This window comes from Erpetoichthys calabaricus, chromosome 4 (genome assembly GCF_900747795.2).
Source record: "Erpetoichthys calabaricus chromosome 4, fErpCal1.3, whole genome shotgun sequence".
Classification (NCBI taxonomy): Eukaryota; Metazoa; Chordata; class Cladistia; order Polypteriformes; family Polypteridae; genus Erpetoichthys; species Erpetoichthys calabaricus.
In genome coordinates this window covers 156592928-156612927 of record NC_041397.2, presented here as the reverse complement: position 1 = coordinate 156612927, position 20000 = coordinate 156592928, and the positions used below count along the sequence as shown (strand labels likewise).

At 39.9% G+C, this 20000-nt stretch overlaps 1 protein-coding gene across 1 annotated transcript in view; it reads left to right on the top strand.

Annotated features, from left to right (window-relative positions):
• The window catches only part of synj1 (synaptojanin 1), a 540854-nt gene that overhangs the window by 389644 nt on the left and 131210 nt on the right, over positions 1 to 20000 (top strand). The window contains 1 exon segment of the mRNA XM_051926623.1: positions 3793 to 3910. Within this exon segment, the coding sequence (XP_051782583.1) occupies positions 3793 to 3910 (118 nt within the window).

Here is a 20000-nt window from a genome sequence, read left to right as displayed (position 1 = left end):
CGTTTCAGTAAATAAGTATTAAAAACAGGTGTAAAGATATTGACAATAAGCTACGCAAACCCAGGAAGACATGGAATCGTTTAAATCAAGTATCATTACATCTTCCTTTCTTAAAGAGAAGTAAGGCAGTACTTATAAGCTTACATATTTATATATACACATACATATATATATATATATATATATATATATATATATATATATCTGAAGCCGTGCAAGCACACTCTTGAGAATGCAACGTATAGTTGTACAGAAGAAAAGCAATCTTGCCTCAAATGAATGGCAACCTTTTGTAGGTCTATGAACTTAATTTAAACTTTAGGTTTACACGGTGCTTTCTTTGCGAAGTACCTGCACTCATGAATATGTCTGCATGTGTCAGTCGGTCAAATCCACGCGCTTCGCACCGGCGAAGTACCGCTTTTAAATTTTTATTAAGAAGAAAATAAAACGTTTTTAAATTGAGGGAAAATATACTAATAACAGTTTGTTAAGGATCTGTTTTTTTGTGAAGCTGCCTTTACTCGAGTGATCACTTCGACCTGACTTGGTGGCCAAGTATAAGCGTTACCTGGTAGGTAACCACCCATACAATCAGAGTGTGAATCAGACTACGAATGCCGTGAATGTAATTACACACTCACTGCACTTGCTTACGGTAATCGAACCTCGGACGTCAGCGCTAGAGGGTCTTAGCAGCGGTGAAGTATTGCTTTTAAATTTTAATTAAGAACAAAAGAAAACCTCAGAGGTTCGATTCCCGTAAGGGAGTGAAGTGTGTGTCCGGTTACCTACCAGGTAACGCTTATGGTTGGACAGCAAGTGACGTAACATCAGCCACGGTGCCTTCAGTTGTGAGAAGCAGATCATAGAATGGTTGAAAATAGTTTTGCATGTACCTTTTTAGTAAAAGGCGAGCTTTTAAGCCTGAGAAATCACCCCGTAAATGCACACGTTTAATTGCACATGTGTTAATATGTATGCTTAAACAGTATTAAAAGACAGTCAAAAATTAACGTCATTTACCTTCGTTCCCGCGTTTGACTCGTGCTGTAAATCTCTTCCTTGTTTTTAGTTCACGTGATTACGTAGGAGGCGTGATGACGCGATACGTGACTCCGCCTGATGACGCGATACGTGACTCCGCCTCCTCCATTAGAGTATATGGACAAAAAATATGTTCCAGTTATGACCATTACGTGTAGAATTTCGAAATGAAACCTGCCTAACTTTTGTAAGTAAGCTGTAAGGAATGAGCCTGCCAAATTTCAGCCTTCCACCTAGTTCGAGAATTAGTGATGAGTCAGTCAGTCAGTCAGTCAGTCAGTGAGGGCTTTGCCTTTTATTAATATGTATAGATACCAGCCATCCAGAGAGCTTAGATCTACCAGTTAGTTGTCTCTTGTTGTCCGTTGTACTAAGTGCTAACCTAAGGGTGACAGGGCTGTAGCAGCTGCTGCACCTTGTCTGTGGAATCCTTTACCTTATTACATTAAGGTGTCACCTTCAGCTGAACTGTTTAAAACTAGGTTGAATACAGATTTCTGTTCTCTAGCTTTCCATGACCTTCAGTGATACTGAAGGTTCCCTCCTCTTAGTCATTTGTTTGTTTCAATTTACTGCTGGTTGTATTGTGTTTTATTGTTTATTTTATTGTATATTTACTGATGTTGTTTTAAATGTGCTCTATAAATAAATTGACAATGAAATTAATTTCTTAAACAGTTAATATCAGTTTCCTCCTGTTCCATGGTGTGATTGCAAATTTTGGGTAATGCCAAAAATCTGAGATTGTAATTTGAAGTTTCCTTTTGATTTAGTCCCTGTGATGGAGGGAGCCATTCTGTCATTAAGGAAGATTTTGCAGTAGAGCTGCTGTTCTTAGAGAAAATCTGGCCAAGATTGCTTTAGATATAGGTTTTTAATTCCCTTCTGTGTCTTCTGATGGAAGGGTTTTCTTCCATTCCACTAGAGGAAGATGCAGGGCAGACTCATGTCATAGCTTAAAAAATTCTATTTTTTCTGGACTGCCTGGAAATTTCCCAAAAAAAAACAGCAATCATGTTACTTGAAATAGAAAAATCATGTCAGACCTGATTAACTGAATATTGCTGTCACCCTCATTGTATGTCAACAGTACTAGGGTGTTGTACCGTGTTAGCCATTATGAATGTAGAGAAAAGCCAAGCAAAATGACACCTTTTATTGGCTAACTAAAAAGATTACAATATGCAAGCTTTCGAGGCAACTCAGGCCCCTTCTTCAGGCCTCGAAAGCTTGCATATTGTAATCTTTTTAGTTAGCCAATAAAAGGTGTCATTTTGCTTGGCTTTTCTCTACATTGTATGTCAACAAAATAGATGAGGGTATTCTAAATTGTGATCTGTAGTGAGAGTAGGGAGCAGGTAAAGGAGACCCTAGAGAGGTGGGGATATTGCTCTAGAGAGGAGAGGAATGAAGGTCAGTAGGAACAAGGCAGAATACATGTGTGTAAATGAGAGGGAGGTCAGTGGAATGGTGAGGATGCAGGGAGTAGAGTTGGTGAAGGTGGATGAGTTTAAATACTTGGGATCAACAGTACAGAGTAATGGGGATTGTGGAAGAGAAGTGAAAAAGAGAAAGTGTAGGCAGGGTGGAATGGGTGGAGAAGAGTGTCAAGTGTGATTTGTGACAGATGGATATCAGCAAGAGTGAAAGGGAAGGTCTGCAGGACGGTAGTGAGACCAGCTATGTTATATGGGTTGGAGGCGGTGGCACTGACCAAATAACAGGAGACAGAGCTGGAAGTTATAGAGTTAAAGATGTCAAGATTTGTATTGGGTTTGACAAGGAAGGACATGATTAGAAATGAGTACATTAGAGGGTCAGCTCAGGTTGGAAGGTTTGGAGACAAAGTCAGCGAGGTGAGATTGCATTGGTTTGGACATGTGCAGAGGAATTATACTGTGTATTTTGGGTAAAGGGTGTAGTTTGTTGACTTCATGCTTAAATATCCTACAGTTTTTGATGATAACACAGTACTTCAAAGATTTGGAAAAGAGATAATGTTGACATGAAAAGCCATCACTAACTGATAAATAATCCTTCAGAGACGGGCTGTCTTGCTTTAGGGATCAGCAAGAGTGTCACAGTTCCATTCGCACCAACTGTACTCTGAAAAAACACGGCCACAAACAGAGCATAGAGATCTAGGCATCACAAGCAGCAGGTTCTAGCTCTCCTCAGCTATATGGACAGCTACGTGTCTTTCTGCTTACCCATGACAGAGATAATAGTATATGTTGCCGGTTACACTCGTGACACATTCTTTGCTAAGGCATCGTTAAGAATGTCACCTCCATGTCTCAGCAGCTTTATAGATGGCATTGGTGAGAATCATGCTTACAGTGCTGGGCGTTATGCCCAGTTACCAATTGAGCTGCATATCTGTGTCTGATCGCTTGCCCAACTGCAGTTAACATTTGCTGACAAATACAAATGAAAGCACAAAATAACTGAAAATGGTGACAAAGTCTATAGTGTACAGTGCTATTGCTCACTGTTAGTGAAGGGTATTACATATCAATCATGTCAAAACTAGCTTGTTGTGTTCAAGAGTAATATACAAAAATCACTAGATGAAATTTAAGCAAATTCAGCTAAGAAGATAACATTTAGAGTTTTATGTGCTTTTACTTACCTGTGGAATTGTTGTAACTCAAGACCTACCCGTATATGTCTGTTACTGTTTATAAGTGTTGAATCAATGTATTCAACATATTTCATTAATGTTTCTGTTTTTTTTGTTATTAGCTGAAGATGTGAATTTACTGAATACAGATGCTAATGAAGAAGAAAAGCCAACTTATACATGGAAACCTGGAAATCTTTTATTTTATGGCAGAGCAGAATTAAAAACATCTGATCACAGGTATGAAATAGGATACCGAGAGGATGTCTGTGTAGCACATAAAGTTAAAAAAAAAAAAATTCTCATAAGCATTTTACTGTATTATGAAAATGGATCACAGGAATGAGTATACAGTAGTATTATAGAAAATTAGATGCTATTTTGTTAAACAGGTTAAAAAAGCTACCTCTTAAAATCTTATTGCCATTAGGTGCCATTATCCTACTGTCATTTTGTAGCTGTTGTATTGTTTGCTTCTGTAAATCATAAAAAATAAGCACACAGCAACAAGACAGCAAAATGCAGTCTTATATATGTATTGTTGTATATATTAAAGCAGGCATGTCAAACATGCGGCCCCCGGGCCGCATGCTGCCCGCAACAGAAATCTGTGCGGCCCGCATGACAGATCCTAGTTAGCACTGAACTTGTACAAAATGATTACTATCGTTTGTGATTGAATCATTCTGCATGTTTGGTGTTACTTATTGACTTTTCTTACTTCTGTCTTCTGACAAAAGCGCGTTTTCCCATGGCATTACTGTACCGGAAACGTCATCTGCTAGTATAGCCACGAGCCTTGTCCAATGTTAATGAGCCGTGACATTGCAACTGAAGTACTAGGCTGCGGCAGGGGCAGCCTTAGGCATGTGCAAACTGTGCACCTGCACAGTGCCGCCAAATCCCAGGGGCCGCCACGCCAATATATATTGAATATAAAACGGAAAGAGAAAATAACGACACAGCTGACGGCAATGTGGCCGAAAAACATTGTGTTTCTTGTTAATTAGTACGCTGTATTTACAAATGTCGCTAGAGTCGGAGCAGAAAGCTATATGTAGTATTACAGTAATCCCTCCTCCATCGCGGGGTTTGCGTTCCAGAGCCACCCACGAAATAAGAAAATCCGCGAAGTAGAAACCATATGTTTATATGGTTATTTTTATATTGTCATGCTTGGGTCACAGATTTGCGCAGAAACACAGGAGGTTGTAGAGAGACAGGAACGTTATTCAAACACTGCAAACAAACATTTGTCTTTTTTTCAAAAGTTTAAACTGTGCTCCATGACAAGACAGAGATGACAGTTCTGTCTCACAATTAAAAGAATGCAAACATATCTTCTCTTCAAATGAGTGCGCGTCAGGAGCAGAGCATGTCAGAAACAGACAAAATCAATAGCTGTTTGGCTTTTAAGTATGCGAAGCACCGCTGGTACAATGCTATTGAAGGCGGCAGCTCACACCCCCTCCGTCAAGAGCAGGGAGTGAGTGAGAGAGAGACAGAGAAAAACAAAGTCAAAAATCAATACGTGCCCTTTGAGCTTTTGCAGCATGTCGCTTCAAGAAGCAGCTGCACACAGAAGGTAGCAACTAGATCTGGATCAGGGCATCACTAAGCTCCTGGACAGTCTGAGGTGAAACCTGGCAGCGTCAGATGGACCGAAACATAATGTGCCAGAGGTGTTCTATTGCATTTAAGTCAGGTGAGCATGGGGGTGAGTCAATTGGTCCAAGGATTTCATCCTTATACCTAATGGAAGTCAAGGTGCCGTTGCCTGCTGGAGGTCATTTTGTAGGACTCTGGCAGTGTTCATCCTGTTCCTCCTTGCCCAAAGGAGCAGATACCGGTCCTGCTGATGAGTTAAGGACCTTCTACAGCCCTGTCCAGCTCTCCTAGAGTAACTGCCTGTCTCTTGGAATCTCTTCCATGCCCTTGAGACTGTGCTGAGAGACGCAGCAAACCTTCTGGCAATGGCACATGCCTGTATTAAAGGATGTAATTTATTTGGAAAAAGAAACCGATGTTTATTTCTTGTTTAATAATGTTGCTTTTATTCTCCGTTGAATTGTACATTGGTGCAAATCGCATTAAGTGCAGTGGACTATAATAAGAAATATTGTGATCACATTCAAGTTTTGAACCTATGCACCCTGCAGTGGACTCGCTCCTTATTCAGAGTTGGGCTTTTGCAATGACCTTACTACCTTATTTTTGTACCATACCCTTGAAGAAACCCTGTGCCATGCCTTCTACTATGCATCTTTCAGTACCACTGTACTCAACTGTTGGTGGACTTACTGTAGCCTGTGCATTACCTACACAAGTGGCATAAGCCTCTGCCTTTTAATCATCTCTCTGTTTCTGACTACAAGGCCATTAGCTGGATGTTTTTGGGTGTTGGCCCATTCTTGACAAAGTAGTTCAAACAAAAAAAGAAAAAAAAACTGCAGATATCACGTTTCTGATACATTTGTGCAAGTAGATATCTACCATTCACTTGAATATATATACAGTATATATATTAAATTCAGGTGCACTTATATCTTTAGCTTTTCCTATTTACTTTGTCAGTTTACTCACACATATGATCGTTACCTGCCTGTAATTTGAATTTGTCAGTGGCAGTACAGTAAGTAATGGGGGGAGGATAAGTGTATGTAAAGTGGCTATTTAACATATTATCCCTAAAGGTATGTGTGGTTGTGATTTTGTGCACATTTCACTGTATATGAATTGTGGTAATGTTTCACATTAATAGCAAAAGTATCAAAATGTCTGAATATACATCAGCAATGTCATGGTTTGCATCCTTCTTTTATGTTTTGTTTTTTTAAATCTTGATTTTATTTATGTTTCTATACTCTGAAAATAAACTGCTCACAAAAATGAAAGGAACACTTTGAAAACACATCAGATCTCAATGGGAAAAAAATCATGCTGGATATCTATACTGATATGGACTGGGTAATGTGTTTGAAACGAAAGGATGCCACATTGTTTGATGGAAAAGGAAATTATCAACCTACAAAGGACTGAATTCAAAGACTCCCCAAAAATCAAAGTGAAATAATGATGCAGTAGGCTAGTTCATTTTGCCAAAATTTCTTTGCAGTAACTCAAAATCATACTCAGTAGTTTGTGTGGGCCCCACGTGCTTTTTTGCATGCCTGACAACGTCACTCGTAATGAGACAATGGATGGCGTCCTGCGGGATCTCCTACTAGATCTGGATCAGGGCATCACTAAGCTCCTGGACAGTCTGAGGTGCAACCTGGCAGCGTCAGATGGACCGAAACATAATGTGCCAGAGGTGTTCTATTGCATTTAAGTCAGGTGAGCATGGGGGTGAGTCAATTGGTCCAAGGATTTCATCCTGATACCTAATGGAAGTCAAGGTGCCGTTGCCTGCTGGAGGTCATTTTGTAGGGCTCTGGCAGTGTTCATCCTGTTCCTCCTTGCCCAAAGGAGCAGATACCGGTCCTGCTGATGAGTTAAGGACCTTCTACAGCCCTGTCCAGCTCTCCTAGAGTAACTGCCTGTCTCTTGGAATCTCTTCCATGCCCTTGAGACTGTGCTGAGAGACGCAGCAAACCTTCTGGCAATGGCACATATTGATGTGCCATCCTGGAGAAGTTGGACTACCTGTGCAACCTCTAAAGGGTCCAGGTATCGCCTCATGCTACCAGTAGTGACACTGACCATAGCCAAATGCAAAACTAGTGAAAAAAAAGTCCAAAAAGATGAAGAGGAAGAAATGTCAGTGGCCTCCACCTGTTAAACCATTCCTGTTTTGGGGGTTGTCTCATTGTTGCCCCTCTAGTGCACCTGCTGTTAATTTCATTAACACCAAAGCAGCTGAAACTGATTAACAACACCCTCTGCCACTTAACTGACCAGATCAATGTCCCAGAAATTTCATTGACTTGATGCTATACTCTGATTAAAAAGTGTTCCTTTCATTTTTTTGAACAGTTTATGTTCAGAAAGGTTAATATCAAAACTGTGTAAGTGATAACATTTTAAGTGACTTCATAAAACAGTTAAAATACAACATTTTGTTTATTACATTCCTTTGAAACAACAGGTTATTTTTGTGATGGTTTGCCATCAGCGTGGCACTGCCAGATGTAAACACTAGCATGGCCAATTGCTCACGTACAAAAGTGACTTTAGCTGCAGGTGGAAGTCCCATTTTACTTACGGTACCAAGCAGTGTTGTGTTGCGGTGCAGCAGTCTATTAGCCAGCTAAAGTACTGTGAAGAAGCTGTCTGTTGTTATGGTTCTTCCTTTGTCCAGTAATGGCTCCATAAGCTTTATGTCCACAGCCTCGGAAAGTCTTTGTCCTGAGTTGTAACTCAAAACATAGCTCTCAACAAAACATTGCCAGATGTCCGAAATCGCAGCAGATCTGTAGTTTTTCACATATTCTGCATAGATGTCAAAGTGCAAAAGCCACATGATAGTCTGATAGCGGTCAGTCTGATAGCGGTCATGGGACATCATATTTTTGATTGCTGGTACAACAAATAGTTCTGAGCAGGCATCAGCCTCAGTGCTGCTCTTGTGAAAAGAATGGAGATAAATGCCATTAACTCAGAGAGGGATAGGCAAATTTGTTGTACCACGTGAACATCACTGAAAGAATAAAACTGAATAATAAAAAAGCGCTAACTTTTACAAGTAGCCAAAATTTACACTGGGTGTTACAGACTCAATTCAAATGAATGTTTTTATTATATTATAGTAATAATAATAGCAGCTTACTACTGAAAACACGGAGCGCCAAGACTTGAACCAGCAAAAGTTTGGTTATAAGGCAGCAATTCTTACCTCTGCAATATCTAAGAATACAAATCCGTTTTCTATCGATTTGACATTTGAGCTTGGGTTTTTAAATCAATGACAGCAACATGTAAATTGAATGATTTTTTTTTTCTTTGATTATATTCTTGAATAAAAGTGCACATTTTATTTGATATTTGGACTAAAGTCTTCACACATTATACACTTCACGTCATTATTAGTATAACATTGAAAAAGTTTCTGTTTTAGGTATGTGTTCAGCATTTCTTACCTTGCATTTCATGTCATCCTACACTTACACAGATCTTTGTAGACACAGAACACACATTAAATGTATGTATTCCAAATAACAATACATTATGTATCCTATACAACTCCAGGCACCTCACACCACTATAAAGAGACTTGAACTGGGAGAAGTTTGCGACTGACATCAGCATCGTCGGGGGCAAGGATGGAATAGCAGGCTGCTTGGTGCTTGTGCTGATAGACACATTTGCAAAACAAGACACTGATGGAGATGTGTGAAGGAATTTAAGGTGGCCCGGGAATGTGAGTTTTTTCGTAAGCTTCAGGGATTCTAGTGTTAACTGGATTTCACACTAATCCTGCTTTCTGAAACAGACCCCTGCTGATGCAGCAGTTTTCAGCATGGATGCCAATTCATCCAAAGCTTTGAAGGGGGAATGGGGAAAATTATGTCTACATGTGGTAACCTGCCTCACTGGCATTACCAGCCATTAAATAAAATTAGTTTAGTGTCCTCCTCAGTGTTAAAAGAGAGACATTTGTTAGGGGGAAAAAAAGAACAAAAAGTATAAAGAATAAAAGCTTGCCTTTTTGTCCATTTACAAAGTGCAGAGTGCCATCTTCGCAAACTACATGAGCACTCTCTGGGGAGCGTTGCGGTGAGTCTTGTTTAGGAGTGGAAAGACAGCTCCGCCATTGACTGTCTGGGATGGCGTTGTCTGTCTTCCACTCGTGCGAGTCCCTCCTGTGACCTCATAAAACTAGAAGAGTTAGGGAAAGTGTGAAGCGCAGTAGTATCGGCTTGCCACAGCTTAGAAATGGGATCCCGTATCGGCAGTTGTCTGGGCAGTAGCTCGGGGAAGGGAAGAAAATAAAGAGCTTGCTTTCACTTTTGGGAGAAGCGCAGTTTGCGTCTCAAAAGCCAGCACAGCTACGCGTGTGTGCACCAGCTGCTCGCATTTTTATAGTAAGCTTTGCGGGGCAGGAGACGGCATTCTTTGTAGATGCATCCACGTCATCGCATGTCCATGGAAGGATGACATTCAACGGCTTAATTGGTCGGCGCATAGGTGCCGAATACAAAAGGGAATTTCCAGCCTCTAGAGGGGGTCTTTTGGCTAGATCTTGCTGAGAGAGAGATACTTGGTAGAACACTGTCTTGAATTTACCAAGCACTACTGCTTGTGCATTGACTTTTGTAAATATATTTTGTCGTCTTATGTAAATATCTGTGGATTAGCTTTGGTGGAGGTATTTATTGGGTTGTGGTTAATGGTGGATTGTTTATTTTTCTATATACAGTTTTTCTGTATTTTGAGTATTTTTCTTAGTAAACCCTGTATTATACACTGTTTGGAGGAGCAGCTTCCTTACAGGGATTTCTGTGGAGGAAGACAGCTTTAGTTTTGTGCATATATGGGTTTGATTAATTTGTGTGCATTTTTCTTTTTTGTTTGGCCTTTCAGTCAGCACTGTAAATACTGTAAATAGTCAATATTTTTGGGCTCCATTTTATAACTGTTTTGTGTGTCTTTTGCGGTATTGGACTGTGTATTGATATATATTTTCCTCAGGATATTACTTTTGTTTTTCTTTAAGTGCACCTGTAAATAAAACCTCACTTTATTTTTGTAAAAACCCAACCCTATTGTGTCTGTGTCTTCCTGTCTTGCACCATCATCCTGGTCACACTCAGTCCCACATACTAGACACCTAGAGTGTAAGCTGGTGTCCCACAGTTCCCACTACATGGGGTGACACATTACAACATAAATGATAATTCAACAGCAGAAACAACAATTATAATGATGATAATAATAATAATCTTCAAACTGCAATTGCTTTGGAGACTGATATAATAAAATAAAGGTTTTTTCCTTCAGTGGAAAGACTCTGACATCGTGCATTGATTGGATTGTGAGACTGATCTTTTTGCATATCTGTGTGAGGATATGGCAAACAGGAATCAGTGGTAAATGTTTAATGTTAATCATTATAGTTTCACTGAAGTATCATAATTTTACTGTATTTTGTAGTTTTTAGGCTAGTCAGTTTATTTCATGGATCTAAATTTAATTTATATTTTTATGGAAGCTGTGTGGTGAGATAATGATTGAAATGCAAAGAAAATCTTGCCAGTAAAGTCCAATTGCTACATATTTTCTGAATTGTCATGTTTCAGTCACATATTTTTCCAAGAGAGTCCTACAGAGTGGCCCCCTCTTGTGTCAAAAGGTTTTTGAATACAGAGATAATTAATTCACTTGCCTTTGTGAACTGACAAACATTCTGCACTATAGTCCGCATGTAGGTGGTTGATCATCCATCCATCCCACAAACTTACTTATGCGGTGCAGCATCTTGGGTATGCTGGAGTCTGTCCCTGCAAACCTCATGCATAAGGCTGGAGCAATCCCTGGAAAAATAGCCAGGCAATTGCAGAGTGAACACTCACACACACATACATGCATCAGGATCAGATTTAGCATTGCCAATCTGCCTAACATTCATGTCTTTGGACTGTGGGAGGAAACTGGACACACAGAATAAACCCATGTGGACACCGAGAGAACATCCAAACTCCACGCAGGTAGATTTCATTTTACTAATAAATTGGTATATATTTGTTTGCTATTTGTACTCAGTCATATCTGATTTGAATCACTTGCAAAATTAATTTAAACAGTCAAACTGCCTGAATTAAGTCACTTGGAATTCCATTCTGAATGCGGTCCTAGTAATCTGAAACAACGTAAATACTCAAATGCAGCCAGTGTGTATTTTACAACTTATTTGTAATATTGCAACTTTTTTCATGCATTGCCTATGTTTGTATTAAAAATAACATAAATTAGGTGTGAAAAAGTTATCAGTTAAGTTATGCATATCTTAAATGAATGAATCATATTATACGGTCGGCAAATAAAAGGTTCAAGCTTCATGTGAAAAAGAAATTTTTCATCACTCATGCACACTTAAATAGACCCAATTATCTCAACCATTTTTTTATGCCATTCTTAACAATGTTCTCCAGATTTTTTTTAAAACAAACAACTGAGCACAAAAATGATTGTGTCATGACATCCTTACTAGGGATCAGTTCAAATTCCACATAAACAGTGTTGGAACTGAAACCACTTTTTATTGTTGGATTTATTTATAATAACAGGGATTCATTTGTTTGTTTAGTAGTATTCTATAAATATTTTTCTTATCTGTTTTTATTCTATGCCCTTTTAAATATAAAAAATTAACTTCAATAATAATCTTCTAGGTCTCTTATGCATTTAATTTTTTAATATATACTTCTATATTAATGTAATAGATATGTTCAAAGTAATATTTAACTCTGTCTCATACTGAATAGTGATTGAACAGTATTTGAAAGAGTCAGTTTTTTCCAGAAAGCATTAGGCATCCATTCATTAATTCTGTTGTCCTTCTAGATGGCTGATTTCTCATGTGCATAGAGTAAAATTATATTTGGCCTCTTAATTATAATTGAGGGATTCTCAGAGAGATCTATGAGATGTATTCAGAGTTTAAAAGATCTGAGTAAATTGTGACGTGCGAGTCCCTGTCTTGTACCCCAAAACACGAGGCTGAGTCTTGGTACTTTAGCAAAGCCAACTTTATTCAGCTTGAAACAGGAAGAGCACAGTTATTTATTGAAGCAGGATCTACCACTCTCCTATACACAGACACAACAATCAGGCAGGGTCGTGGCCAGGTTAGTGGCCAAGTAATACTGTTCCCTACACTTATAATGTTCCTTGCATCACCCATCGATGGCAGGTGCTCATAGCGTGACAGTGATCTTTTTGGATTTGTTTTTGCGGTAAGCTGTCACAGTGGTGGGAGCCTGTATTTTCCCCACAAACCGACAGGCTATCTTCCATAGACGCGCTTTGAGACGCTCTTCGGCGTGTCGTCCTATTGTGGGGAGCCTCAAAAAAGTTAGTTATTATCAATAAAGATGTAGTCAGTTTCCTAGTAGCTGTAAAAACTAGAAGGAATAATGGAATGTAATACAAAGAAAGAAATAAAGAAACCAACCATCCTTCTGTCCATTTATTTTACAATTCTTGAAGAAGTCTTGTATTACTGAACTTATTGTACATAGCAGTCGCATGGCTTGGGAGGAACAATCCACCACAGTTAACCTCTCCAATGTAAAAGTATGAGTACATATATTGGTAAATGAAGAGAGAAAGTTGCATAAAGTTAGTTTAACTTGCTCACATACCTGTTGGGTGCATATATTTTGCCAAAGCACTGTTGTGAAGTTATCACTTAACTGAACTGTATATACGGAAACCCTTTTTATTTGTACAGTTTTAATTTTTACTTTGAGTTAACACTGCTAATTTTGCTGTGTAAAATTACAGAATCATAATTTCCCCAAATACAATAACACAGAGATTCCTGGAATCAGAAATAAGAAATTGAATAGCTCTGGGTATTAGGATTTATTACACAAACTACTCTTTTCAAAATAGCACTTTTTTCAGATATGTTTTTTGGTTTGTTTTATATATATATATATATATATATATATATATATATATATCCATGCACCCGGAAAGTATTCACAGCGCATCACTTCTTCCACATTTTGTTATGTTACAGCCTTATTCCAAAATGGATTAAATTCATCTTTTTCCTGAGAATTCTATCACACAAAACCCCATAATGACAACGTGAAAAAAGTTTACTTGAGGTTTTTGCAAATTTATTAAAAATAAAAAAACTGAGAAATCACATGTACATAAGTATTCACAGCCTTTGCCATGAAGCTCAAAATTGAGCTCAGATGCATCCTGTTTCCCCTGATCATCCTTGAGATGTATCTGCAGCTTAATTGGAGTCCACCTGTGGTAAATTCAGTTGATTGGACATGATTTGGAAAGGCACACACCTGTCTATATAAGGTCCCACAGTTGACAGTTCACGTCAGAGCACAAACCAAGCATGAAGTCAAAGGAATTGTCTCGAGGCACAAATCTGGGGAAGGTTACAGAAAAATTTCTGCTGCTTTGAAGGTCCCAATGAGCACAGTGGCCTCCATCATCCGTAAGTGGAAGAAGTTCGAAACCACCAGGACTCTTCCTAGAGCTGGCCGGCCATCTAAACTGAGCGATCGGGGGAGAAGGGCCTTAGTCAGGGAGGTGACCAAGAACCCGATGGTCACTCTGTCAGAGCTCCAGAGGTCCTCTGTGGAGAGAGGAGAACCTTCCAGAAGGACAACCATCTCTGCAGCAATCCACCAATCAGGCCTGTATGGTAGAGTGGCCAGACGGAAGCCACTCCTTAGTAAAAGGCACATGGCAGCCTGCCTGGAGTTTGCCAAAAGGCACCTGAAGGACTCTCAGGCCATGAGAGAGAAAATTCTCTGGTCTGATGAGACAAAGATTGAACTCTTTGGTGTGAATGCCAGGCGTCACGTTTGGAGGAAACCAGGCACCACTCATCACCAGGCCAATACCATCCCTATAGTGAAGCATGGTGGTGGCAGCATCATGCTGTGGGGATGTTTTTCAGCGGCAGGGACTGGGAGACTAGTCAGGATAAAGGGAAAGATGCTGCAGCAATGTACAGAGACATCCTGGATGAAAACCTGCTCCAGAGTGCTCTTGACCTCAGACTGGGGCGACGGTTCATCTTTCAGCAGGGCAACGACCCTAAGCACACAGCCAAGACATCAAAGGAGTGGCTTCAGGACAACTCTGTAAATGTCCTTGAGTGGCCCAGCTAGAGCCCAGATTTGAATCCGATTGAACATCTCTGGAGAGATCTTAAAATGGCTGTGCAGCTTCCCATCCAACCTGATGGAGCTTCAGAGGTGCTGCAAAGAGGAATGGGCAAAACTGGCCAAAGATAGGTGTGCCAACCTTGTGGTATCATATTCAAAAAGACTTGAGGCTGTAATTGCTGCCAAAGGTGCATCAACAAAGTATTGAGCAAAGGCTGTGAATACTTATGTACATGTGATTTCTCAGTTTTTTCATTTTTAATAAATTTGCAAAAACCTCAAGTAAACTTTTTTCACATTGTCATTATGGGGTGTTGTGTGTAGAATTCTGAGGAAAAAAATGAATTTAATCCATTTTGGAATAAGGCTGTAACATAACAAAATGTGGAAGAAGTGATGCGCTGTGAATACTTTCCGGATGCACTGTGTATATACAGTGGGTACGGAAAGTATTCAGAACCCCTTCAATTTTTCACTCCTTGTTATATTGCAGCCATTTGCTAAAATCATTTAAATTAATTTTTTTCCTCATTAATGTACACACAGCACCCCATATTGACAGACAAAAAAAAAGAATTTTTGAAATTGTTGCAGATTTATTAAAAAAGAAAAACTGAAATATCACATTGTCCTAAGTATTCAGACCCTTTGCCCTTTATTTAGTAGAAGCACCCTTTTGAGCTAATACAGCCATGAGTCTTCTTGGGAAAGATGCAACAAGTTTTTCACACCTGGATTTGGGGATCCTCTGCCATTCCTCCTTGCAGATCCTCTCCAGTTCTGTCAGGTTGGATGGTAAACGTTGGTGGACGGCCATTTTTAGGTCTCTCCAGAGATGCTCAATTGGGTTTAAGTCAGGGCTCTGGCTGGGCCATTCAAGAACAGTCACAGAGCTGTTGTGAAGCCACTCCTTCGTTATTTTAGCTGTGTGCTTAGGGTCATTGTCTTGTTTGAAGGTAAACCTTCGGCCCAGTCTGAGGTCCTTAGCACTCTGGAGAAGGTTTTTGTCCAGGATATCCCTGTACTTGGCTGCATTCATCTTTCCCTCGATTGCAACCAGTCGTCCTGTCCCTGCAGCTGAAAAACACCCCCACAGCATGATGTTGCCACCGCCATGCTTCACTGTGGGGACTGTATTGGACACGTGATGAGCAGTGCCTGGTTGTCTCCACACATACCGCTTAGAATTAAGGCCAAAAAGTTCTATCTTGGTCTCATCAGACCAGAGAATCTTATTTCTCACCATCTCAGAGTCCTTCAGGTGTCTTTTAGCAAACTCCATGCGGGCTGTCATGTGTCTTGCACTGAGGAGAGGCTTCCGACAGGCCACTCTGCCATAAAGCCCTGACTGGTGGAGGGCTACAGTGATGGTTGACTTTCTACAACTTTCTCCCATCTCCTGACTGCATCTCTGGAGCTCAGCCAAAGTGATCTTTGGGTTCTTCTTTACCTCTCTCACCAAGGCTCTTCTCCCCCGGTAGCTCAGCTTGGCCGGACGGCCAGCTCTAGGAAGGGTTCTGGTCGTCCCAAACGTCTTCCGTTTAAGGATTATGGAGGCCACTGTGCTCTTGGGAACCTTAAGTGCAGCAGAAATTTTTTTGTAACCTTGGCCAGATCTGTGCCTTGCCACAATTCTGTCTCTGAGCTCTTCAGGCAGTTCCTTTGACCTCATGATTCTCATTTGCTCTGGCATGCATTGTGAGCTGTAAGGTCTTATATAGACAGGTGTGTGGCTTTCCTAATCAAGTCCAATCAGTATAATCAAACACAGCTGGACTCAAATGAAGGTGATCTCAAGGATGATCAGAAGAAATGGAAAGCACCTGAGTTAAATATATGAGTGTCACAGCAAAGGGTCTGAATACTTAGGACCATGTGATATTTCAGTTTTTCTTTTTTAATAAATCTGCAACAATTTCAGAAATTCTTTTTTTTGTCTGTCAATATGGGGTGCTGTGTGTACATTAATGAGGAAAAAAATTAATTTAAATGATTTTAGCAAATGGCTGCAATATAACAAAGAGTGAAAAATTGAAGGGGGTCTGAATACTTTCCGTACCCACTGTGTGTGTATGTGTATATATATATATATATATATATATAAAATATACAGTACTTTGCAAAAGTTTTAGGCAGGTGTGAAAAAATGCTATAAGCAAAGAATGCTTTCAAAAATGGAAGTGTTAATCATTTATTTTCATCAATCAACAAAATGCAGTGAATGAACAAAAGAGAAATCTTAAATCAAATCAATACTTGGTGTGACCACCCTTTGCCTTCAAAACAGCATCAATTCTTCTAGGTACAGTTGCACACAGTTTTTGAAGGAACTCGGCTGGTAAGTTGTTCCAAACATCTTGGAGAACTAACCACAGATCTTCTGTGGATGTAGGCTTCCTCACATCCTTCTGTCTCTTCGTGTAATCCCAGACACACTCGATGTTGAGATCAGGGCTCTGTGGGGGCCATACAATTACTTCCAGGACTTCTTGTTCTTCTTTACACTGAAGATAGGTCTTAACACTAGAATTACCAGAGCCTACAAAAAAACTCGTAGATCCGGCCCACCTTAAATTGCTTCTTAAAACCATTCTCACCTCTCCGCCAGCGTCTTTTGTCATCTAAATGTACTGATAAAGACAAGCTGCAAACAGCTGGCTATTCCATCCCCCCACCGACTTAGAACGTTAACGAACTTTTTCCAGCTCATGTCTTGATTGATTATCTGGGAGTGAAGTGGAGTTTTAGAGTGGAAATAATAAATCGTTATTTGGAACACACGCATTTCATGTGTGTTGTGTTTCTACAGTAATCTGTGTAAACACATTGTTAAAACAGAAACTTTTTTTTATATTCTAGTAACAAAATGTAGGCATAAACGATATAATGTATGAAGCCTGGAGTCCAAATATCAAAGAAACACTTTCACAAAAGGTACAAAAAAAAAAAGCCGCTGCCAAAAAAAGCCGCCTTAGTGTGCGACATTGGCACTCATTTACTATAACTACCGCCGTGGCGCAACAGTATCAGTTGCTGACTGGCAATCAGAAGGTAACGAATTCAATCCTGCATGACTCCCTTTTGTGAAGTGTTCTTATTTTTACTGTTTTAGAATAAAAAGATACATTTGATTTCAGTCTGTAACAGCCGGTGTAATTTATGATATTTGTAAAGGTTAGCTTTATTTATTTCTTTTTTTTTAATTCACTTTTCATTCTCTGACGCGTTCAGGATCCTTCCCTAGCCCACCTAACACTGCTGTTATCACATAAAGACGCGCTATAGCTCTGCAGTTTATCACGATACATACGACCACGTGTTTTTTTTCCCCACAATCTTGCCAGTCTCCACATGTTGCTGTATGCTGTTTCTTTTGTACTCTAGGACATGCAGAGGAAAGCATAGTAAAGAGCAGTCACTTCAGCGCTATATGCAATCATCAGACACTCCTCATCTGACACTGCTGTTTTCACATAAAGACTCGCTGTAGCTCTGCAGTGTACTTGTGACTGCATTGTCATACCAATGCTTGCGAACTGAAGTGTCTGCATGCATTTTTCGTGGCATTACACACATATTTTTTGAGCATGCCCATGTAGCTCAAACACAGGAACATATGTTGATGTAAAAGTATAACAAAACAAGTGCACTTTTATTCAAGACTATAACCGAAGAAAAAAGAAAGCAAGTTACAGTAGGCGGTTGATATGACAGCTTGCGTGGTGCAATGCTAAGAACTGCTGATTTCCATTCTGTGCTATATAACTGTTAACATTTGAATCTGATGATTGCATATAGCGCTGTCTTATTCAGTGTGCACAAGAACATGCAGGTGGCCAGTTGCTGCGTTCTACAACGCACATTTTAAAAAAAAAAAAGAGACAAATATATGTGACGTTTTGAAGAAATCATTTTATGCCGCGAATAGTACCAATCAGAAAACATTGTCAAAGTAATGCAATATTATTTGAAAACGAACAGCGTCAGGTTGGGTGTGAAGTTATACTGGCGCTGTTTGAGTCAGATCAGAAGCTGAATAAGCTGAACAAGCTCCTGTTCTGACTAACTAAAAAGCATGAATTAATCAACAGAAATAACCGCGATCGACATTTTAAACTTAACGATTTGCAGTGCATACCAATTTATAAATTTTATGTCCGTTTGAGGAAAAAAAAAAAAAACACTTTCTCCAAAGCTGGGAATCGAACTCACGTCTCTGTAGCATGGCAGGGTTGCTGTGGTCCAAGTCAGCAAATCTTAGCGTTAAGCCACGGAAAGAGTTGTAGTATCCTTGAACCTTTTGTGAAAGTGTTTATTTGATGTTTGGACTTCAGGCTTCACACATTCTATAGTTTATGCCTACATTTTGTAACATTTATTACTAAAATATGAAAATGTTTCTGTTTTAGCAATGTGTTTACACAGATTACTGTAGAAACGGAACACACATGAAATGCGTGTATTCCAAATAACGATCTATTATTTCCATTCTAAAATTCTAGCAGTTCAGTCACTCCCAGATAATCAAACAAGGCATGAGCTGGGAAAACTTAGTGAACGTTCTGCGACAGTGGGGGATGGAATAGCCGGCTACTTGCTGCCCATCTTAATCAGCACATTTAGAAGACAAAAGAGAGGTGAGAATGGTTTTAAGGTGGGCCGGATTTACGAGTTTTTTCGTAGACTCTGGTAATTCTAGTGTTAATAACTTTGGCTGTATGTTTGGTGTCGTTGTCCTTCTGCAGAATAAATTTGGGGCCAATCATACGCCTCCCTGATGATATTGCATGATGGATAAGTATCTGCCTGTATTTCTCAGCATTGAGAACACCATTAATCCTGACCAAATCTCCAACTCCATTTGCAGAAATGTAGCCCCAAACGTTCAAGGAACCTCCACCATTCTTCACTGTTGCCTGCTCATTATTGTACTGCTCTTCAGCCCTTCGACGAACAAACTGCCTTCTGCTACAGCCATATATTTCAAATTTTGACTCATCAGTCCAGAGCACCTGCTGCCATTTTTCTGCACTCCAGTTCCTATGTTTTCGTGCATACTTGAGTCGCTTGACCTTGTTTCCACGTCGGAGGTATGGCTTTTTGGCTGCAACTCTTCCATAAAGACCACTTCTGGCCAGACTTCTCCGGACAGTAGATGGGTGTACCTGGGTCCCACTGGTTTCTGCCAGTTCTGAGCTGATGGCACTGCTGGACATCTTCCGATTTCTAAGGGTAATAAGCTTGATGTGTCTTTCATCTGTTGCACTAAGTTTCCTTGGCCGACCACTGCATCTACAATCCTCAACGTTGCCCGTTTCTTTGTGCTTCTTCAAAAGAGCTTGAACAGCACATCTTGAAACCCCAGTCTGCTTTGAAATCTTTGTCTGGGAGAGACCTTGCTGATGCAGTATAACTACCTTGTGTCTTGTTGCTGTGCTCAATCTTGCCATGACATGAAACTGTCTTCCACAACCTCACCTTGGTAGCAGAGTTTGGCTGTTCCTCACCCAGTTTTAAGCCTC